The sequence below is a fragment of the Bubalus bubalis genome, chromosome 2, assembly GCF_019923935.1.
Source record: "Bubalus bubalis isolate 160015118507 breed Murrah chromosome 2, NDDB_SH_1, whole genome shotgun sequence".
In the NCBI taxonomy this organism is placed as follows: Eukaryota; Metazoa; Chordata; class Mammalia; order Artiodactyla; family Bovidae; genus Bubalus; species Bubalus bubalis.
Genome location: NC_059158.1, coordinates 55,594,768 through 55,602,934, shown reverse-complemented (window position 1 = coordinate 55,602,934; position 8,167 = coordinate 55,594,768). Strand labels below are relative to the sequence as shown.

General features: G+C 39.6%; 1 protein-coding gene across 1 annotated transcript; it reads right to left on the bottom strand.

Moving 5' to 3' along the window:
• Positions 1 to 457: 457 nt before the first annotated feature.
• Positions 458 to 6,437, bottom strand: LOC102397848 (THAP domain-containing protein 5). Its single transcript, XM_044925161.1, is given in 8 exon segments — positions 458 to 497; positions 499 to 594; positions 596 to 1,238; positions 1,241 to 1,390; positions 1,393 to 1,434; positions 3,151 to 3,191; positions 3,193 to 3,245; positions 6,393 to 6,437. Coding segments are annotated over 8 exon segments (1,110 nt in total).
• Positions 6,438 to 8,167: the final 1,730 nt, after the last annotated feature.

Genomic DNA, 8,167 nt, shown 5'->3' with positions numbered 1-8,167 from the left:
GATGTTAGAGATTTAGTGGTATGTCCTCCTTCTACAAATTAGAGACTGAGACTCAATAAGTAACTTGTCCAAGACATATCTTAATGGTAGAACCAGGACTGATTGCTGAAGTTGACTTCTATTCTGGGATCTTGTTTACCATATCTGTGTTCTCTCAGTTTATGACTTAATCATATTGTTTATTCAGTACATTTTTACTTTAAATTTGGAATGTTAGGAAGTGATGAAATGTCTTCTACCCAAAAACTCTCTAGTTTTTCTCAAAAATGAGCATAACAAAGACAGGATGAAGTTCATAACATTAGAGCACTTTCTTAGCTTCATTAAGGTAAAAATTTTACAATTCTTAAATTCTTGTTCACTTAAAAGTGAACAAGAATAAGTTCACTTTACATTTAATTTGGTTTGGCCCAAAAAAACCTTATGTAAAAGTCACAAATTTTAAAACGTCTCTAATCTATATAATAACTTCATATGTTGTGAAATGGTTTTCTATAATTTTCTTCAGATAGCCAGTTTTCCTGTTTTAGCTGCCTTATAAGAGCTTCCAAAGACTTCAATCTCCCTAGAGTTTGCTGTTCTTGTAACTCAAGGAGTTATCTTTGAATGTAGTTTAGACTTTCTGCCAAGGATATTCCTTATTTACATTGGTCTGCAGTAAAAATGCTCTATCCATAAAACATCTGTCTCAAAGTCTATATCATTATTTGAGTCTTCAATGTCTAGGTCTTTAATGTCCATTTCCACTGTTTCCATTGTTTCTTGGGCACGTATAAAATAATTAATTGTAGGTTTGGAATTTTCTGTAGGTACAAAAATGGCAATAACAGATTCTTTATCTGTTTAATTCTTCACTGTTGGAGTAATTGTGCTGAATATGAATGCATTTTCCTGTGCTGACTTAATTTCCACAGAATCATTTGTGAAGTGTGGGTTAGCAAGATAATTGGTAATTATTTCAAGCACTTCTTGGGTTTCCAAAGGCTTCTGAATACCCTCTGAATTTGAAGTTGTTAAAGTAATAGTCGTAGAATTTAGATTCTCAAAAAATGTGTGCAAACCACCTATATCCATGTCATGGTTAACTAATGTTTCCAAGGTGAATTCTGGTTTTCTGGTATCTTATTTAACTGGACTAAGAGTTAGTATGTTATTTTGCACACTTTCTGGTTTTGGATCTGGTGGCTTTACCAAGGCAGCTGATTCAAGTAATTCTGCATATTCAGGAAGGACATCTTAACTGGATGCTTATTTGGCTCATTTGATGAAAAAGATTCTTCTGACTTGGTTTTTTTTTTTCAAGACTCTTTCTCCTGATTGCCTTCAGGCAGAGGAAATATTGTTGAAATTGCAGATTATTTCAAATAATAAATACTCCATCTGATGTTACAGAGTCAGGAGTAAAATGGTCATTACACAGGAACTGGTACTTACAGATCAGATCAGATCAGATCAGTTGCTCAGTCATGTCCAACTCTTTGTGACCCCATGAATCCCAGCACGCCAGGCCTCCCTGTCCATCACCAACTACTGGAGCTCACCCAGACTCACGTCCATCGAGTCAGTGATGCCATCCAGCCATCTCATCCTCTGTCGTCCCCTTCTCCTCTTGCCCCTAATCCCTCCCAGCATCAGAGTCTTTTCCAATTAGTCAACTCTTCGCATGAGGTGGCCAAAGTACTGGAGTTTCAGCTTTAGCATCATTCCTTCCAAAGAAATCCCAGGGCTGATCTCCTTAAGAATGGATTGGTTGGATCTCCTTGCAGATCAAGGGACTCTCAAGAGACTTCTCCAACACCACAGTTCAAAAGCATCAATTCTTCGCGCTCAGTCTTCTTCACAGTCCAACTCTCACATCCATACATGACCACAGGAAAACCATAGCCTTGACTAGACAGACCTTTGTTGGCAAAGTAATGTCTCTGCTTTTGAATATGCTACCTAGGTTGGTCATAACTTTCCTTCCAAGGAGTAAGCATCTTTTAATTTCATGGCTGCAGTCACCATCTGCAGTGATTTTGGAACCCAGAAAAATAAAGTCTGACACTGTTTCCCCATCTATTTCCCATGAAGTGATGGGACTGGATGCCATGATCTTCGTTTTCTGAATGTTGAACTTTAAGCCAACTTTTTCACTCTCCTCTTTCACTTTCATCAAGAGGCTTTTTAGTTCCTCTTCATTTTCTGTCATAAGGGTGGTGTCATCTGCATATCTGAGGTTATTGATATTTCTTCCAGCAATCTTGATTCCAGCTTGTGTTTCTTCCAGTCCAGCGTTGCTCATGATGTACTCTGCATGTAAGTTAAATAAGCAGGGTGACAATATACAGCCTTGACGTACTCCTTTTCCTATTTGGAACCAGTCTGTTGTTCCATGTCCACTTCTAACTGTTTCTTCCTGACCTGCATACAAATTTCTCAAGAGGCAGATCAGGTGGTCTGGTATTCCCAACTCTTTCATAATTTTCCACAGTTTATTGTGGTCCACACAGTCAAAGGCTTTGGCATAGTCAATAAAGCAGAAATAGATGTTTTTCTGGAACTCTCTTCCTTTTTCCATGATCCAGCAGATGTTGGCAATTTGATCTCTGGTTCCTCTGCATTTTCTAAAACCAGCTTGAACATCAGGAAGTTCACAGTTCACATATTGCTGAAGCCTGGCTTGGAGAATTTTGAGCATTACTTTAGTAGAGTGTGAGATGAGTGCAATTGTGTGGTAGTTTGAGCATTCTTTGGCATTGCCTTTCTTTGGGATCGGAATGAAAACTGACCTTTTCCAGTCCTGTGGCCACTGCTCAGTTTTCCAAATTTGCTGGCATATTGAGTGCAGCACTTTCACAGCATCATCTTTCAGGATTTGGAATAGCTCAACTGGAATTCTATCACCTCCACTAGCTTTTTTTGTAGTGATGCTTTCTAAGGCCCACTTGACTTCACATTCCAGGATGTCTGGCTCTAGGTCAGTGATCACACCATCGTGATTATCTGGGTCATGAAGATCTTTTTTGTACAGTTCTTCTGTGTGTTCTTGCCACCTCTTCTTAATATCTTCTGCTTCTGTTAGGTCCATACCATTTCTGTCCTTTATCGATCCCATCTTCGCAAGAAATGTTCCTTTGGTATCTCTGATTTTCTTGAAGAGATCTCTAGTCTTAACCCATGAATCTCGTTTCACATTCTTTAACCATTTTCAAGTTTTCTTCATCATGCAGAGGAAATGGGTAAAAACTCAGCTTCTGGTCTTTATTGTTTCAAGCCCAGTGGTTCTTACAGCAAATCTTCCTGTGTCTTACTATGACAAATGACACCTTTAACACCTAGAAGTCAAAATGAAGGGAGAAATAGCAACAGTGTCCATTTTCCTATTGGAACCTCAAGGCTCTGAACAGATAATTCTGTACCTTTTCAATTCACTGCAGTAAACATTTACTGAGCACATCCTATGTGACAGGAACTATGCTGTGGATAAAAGTGAAAGTGTTAGTTGCTCAGTCTGCTGTCTGACTCTTTGTGACCCCATGAACTGTAGCACACCAGGCTCCGCTGTCCATGGAATTCTCCAGGCAAGGATACTGGAGTGGGTGGCCATTCCCTTCTCCAGAGGATCTTCCTTGGCCCAGGGATTGAACCCAGGTCTCCTGCATTGCAGGCAGATTCTTTACCTTCTGAACCACCAGGGAAGTGCCATGATGGGGATACAAAAGTATGTATGCTGCAGATACAAAAGTAAATTAAGAAGCTATCTTGAGAAAAGCTAAGGAGTGACAGCACTCCCTTGTGAGTGGTACATGAGGGTGCTGTTGAAGCCCAGAAGACAGAAGTTAGAGGAAATTTTCCAGGGGAGACAACTGCACTGAGCCTTATAGCCTAAATAGAAATTAGCCTAAAGTAGAAAGGACGATGGAGAAGGTGATGGCACACCACTCCAGTACTCTTACCTGGAAAATCCCATGGATGGAGGAGCCTGGTAGGCTGCAGTCCATGGGGTCGCGAAGAGTTGAACATGACTGAGCGACTTCACTTTCACTTTTCACTTTCCTGCATTGGAGAAGGAAATGGCAACCCACTCCAGTGTTCTTGCCTGGAGAATCCCAGGGACGGGGGAGCCTGGTGGGCTGCCATCTATGGGGTCGCACAGAGTTGGACACGACTGAAGCGACTTAGCAGCAGCAGCAGCAGCAGAAAGGAAAGAATGGCACAAAGTTAAAAGCACTGAGAGGTGAAATAATGTAATCCCTTAACATTCCTGTGAATGGACAGATGTGCTGACTTGGACTCATACACGCATACCTAATCCCCCTCCCTGCATCCTCCCTGCACCCTAATGTCAGAGCCTCACCTTTGCAGCCTTGGATGAAAATGTGTAGGGCTTCTGCAGAGGCCTTTATTGTGTAAGATGAGCCCTGCCTTCAGCTGGTGTCACCATGTGACAAACACAGGGGCAGGTGCCCCCCTAGAAACAACCCAGCAGCTGCTTATTTCAGGAGATTTACACTCATACTGAAATACTGCAGACAGAAGTAAGTTTTCTGCTTTAACTGTTGAATTAATTGAGGGATGGGTGGAGATGAGGGAGAGAGAGAGAGAGGGAGGGAGGGAGAGAGGAGAGTGGTGAGGTCTTCTGCTGCCTGTAAGCTCTGCAGGGCAGGAGGCAGGTTTAGAGAGGCAGATGAGAGTGTAGAGCAAGCATATTGGCTCCTGCAGGGGTACTTACTTTGGATGTCAGTTGCTTGGGGAGCAGTCTGTTGGGGAGGAGAGGATGCCAGCTTGCTTTAGCAGCAATGAAAATCAGTTTATTAGAACTAACAGTGCTAACAGTTAATGAGCAATGAGAGCAATCTGGCAGCTGTGAGCTGACGACTGTGGTACTGCTCAGGTGTCTGTGGTGGAGGCCCCTCTTGTCTCGCTTACTTAGACCAGACAGCACAGCATAGCACTCCCTTCAAGGCATCTGGCCTTTAGGCCAGTGATGTCCGAGAACCACAGTGTTCTCTAGACTCTATTTTTCCTAGCAGACTGGATAAGTGCAGGGGAGGGGTGGGTGCAAGAAGAAAGGGCATAACATGACGTAATTGTGTGATTTATGTTTCCTTGCCTGGTTCCATCCACACTATTTAGAAGGGAGATGCATACTTTCTAGTGAGTTCACTTCTTGCTATTAATGTTAAAGAATAGTTAATAAAAATGTTCATTTAAATTTTGAGGAAACAATATTCAAATATAATAGAATAAGAATATAAAATAAGTGATACCTCAGTAAGATTTAAGATCATAAAGTGTTTGAAAATATGCTTAAGTAATTTTAATGGTATTGGGAATTTTTACAAAATGATGAGAAGTAGAAAATCAGAATACAAAATTGCACATAGCAATGTTCTTCAAAGTATAGGTAAACAACACATTAATGGGTATTGCAATCATTTTAGTAGAATGCAAAGTATATATATATATATATATATATATATATATATATATATATAGATCAGAAACTGTCAGAATTTATTGCAGGTAGTAAGGAAATGTGTGGGCTTTCCTGGTGGCTCAGTGGGTAAAGAATCATATGACTGCAGTGCAGGAGACCCAGGTTCAATCCCTGGGTTGGAAAGAACCCCTGGAGAAGGAAATGGCAACCCACTCCAGTATTTTTACCTAGAAAATCCCATGGACAGAGGAGCTTGGTGGGCTACAGTCCATAGTGGTCACAAAGAGTCACATGACTTAGTTATTAAACCATCACCACCAAGGAAATGTATTGCTTTGTGAAACCTTTTTGGAATAATTCAAATAATAAAAAAAATGTTATTGGGTTATAGTCAATCAAATGAATCTGAGAAAGAGTATGTATTATGTTTTTAGCTTTATATATATATAATTAAATATATATTTATATATAATTATATATATATATATAGTTGACTTTCTCCATATCCTCACCTATGTTTGTAATTTTTAACTGTATAAAGATTGTTATCAATACATTTAACAAGGATTGCTTCTGAGAGTGAATTTATTGATGATTTATGTTTTCTTATTTTTTGCTTTTCTGTGTCCTCAAAGTTTTCTCTAAGCATATATCAATTTAATTCTCAGAAAACTGAGCATAAGCACTATTATAAAAATAAAGTAATAGGATGACCATCACAAAATGATAGGACACAGCTCACTTGGTGGGATTGTCTTGAGCCTCACTATAGCTATTCTTTGTAGAGTATTAAAGGATAGTTGGGTTCTGATATGTCACATTGCAAGACCCCATTTTTATGGAAGTTTTAAAATTAGAATGCTATTAAAGTTTAAGAAAGTAAAACTGGCAAAAGGACTAGGGTGCATTCATTTTTTTGTTGACGCATAACAAATGACCACAAACAGTGGCTTAAAAGAATACAACTCACAATTCTGTTGATTGAAGGTCTGTGCACAGCATGACGGAACGCCATACTTAGTCTTGTGAAGATGAAATCAAAGTGTTGGCACTGTTATGGTCTCATCTAGAGCTTGGGATCATCTAAGCTCATTATGGTTGTGAAAATTCAATCCTGTGGCCACCCACATCTTCAAAGTCAGTAGGGTAAGATATCCCTCAGGGTGACTTCCTCTCATGGCATGGACCTCTTTTTCAAGGAAGAGCCCAGTACCTTTGAAGGACTCATCTGATCAGATCAGATCCACCAAAGCTAATTTTTGTCTTAAGCTCAACCAATGTGGAAACTTACTTTCACTGTAAAATCCCTCCACAGCAGCACCTACATCAGTGTTGATTAAGTAGGAGTGGACCCCTGGAGACCTCGGGACCCTTTTGAGTTCTGACCAGCACACAGAATGATGGTGTGGAGCTGTTCAGAAGGAAGTAACCTGAAGTCACTGCCTTTCAGCACCCACTTTTATAGGAGTTGTATATGGATCCAGAGCAGATCAATGAAATGAGAGTTGAAGATGTGGATGCATTTGTTGAGTATACTTTGTTCATAGACACTTTGCTCGGTGCCATAGATACACTATTTTCACAGATTGATAAGGATTCTTACTTCTCAGAGGAAGAAAATAAGACCCAGAGTCTTTAAACTTATGCATGATTATCCAGCTTGTGAGTAGCAAAGTTGGAATTCACGCCTAATCTACTTTGTCTCATTGCTCCCTGATGGTATAACGAGTAGATTGTGTTTTTAGATTAAGTGATTAGGCCAACAGTTGACACACTAAATGATTTCCCAGCTCTTAGCACCTCAGAAGGCTTAGTACAGTTTTGGCAAAATCTCATGTTCTGTGTCCCACCATTCCTGCATGTGCCAATGTTTGCCATCACTATTTCACCACAACGTGCCACTCCTTGAACCAGGAGTAGTGCATGGGAGGCCATTAGCAAGGGACTAATTATAGCGCAGTAGATAATAACTGAGACAAGAACCAGTGTTCAAGAACTTAGGACTTTAGATGTATTAAGATAAATTATACATCAGAAACACATATAGGTTTAATCTTTGAAAGTCATGTTCTTCTGTTGTGTTTAAGTGACCATGTATTAATAATATATCCACCAAACTTTGACAGTTACTAAAATCTGCTTATCTGTCATACTTTCTTTATTTCTAACATATCATTTTCATTGACTCATGCATTTTTCATTCATGAAATAGACAAGTATTAATTTCCCTTTATGTAAAAGTGAGTGTGCTAAATGGCAGAGACCTCAGTGAGGTCTGACCTTGGCCCTCTATGTGCTCACAATGAAAGTTTAATATTGTTTGTCTTGGCTTCACTTTCAAATCTTTCTACTTGCTGGGAATTTTCTCTGGCCCTGTTTGTATCAATTGCCCCCTGATTTCGGAGTCTGCATAGAATTCAAGAGCTTCTTGGTGGTTAGATTAGGAAGAGACTGAATGAAAATAAGCTCTCATTTGATACTATTTATTCACTGACTCATTTACACATGTATTCAACATGTTTTTATTGGGATCCCTAGAGTGCTGATAATTATAGATGAATAAAACACAGTACCCGCCCTCCAAATATTTACCATTCACAGGGAGGAGTTTACAAATATTAACATGGAAGTGTCAAATAAGTACCATGAGTAGAATAAACAATTGGAAAAAATACAGAAAGCTTTGTGAAACTCCACCCTTCTCATGGAGTCTTGGACGCAGACTCCCACACCTGTCTCCCCTGT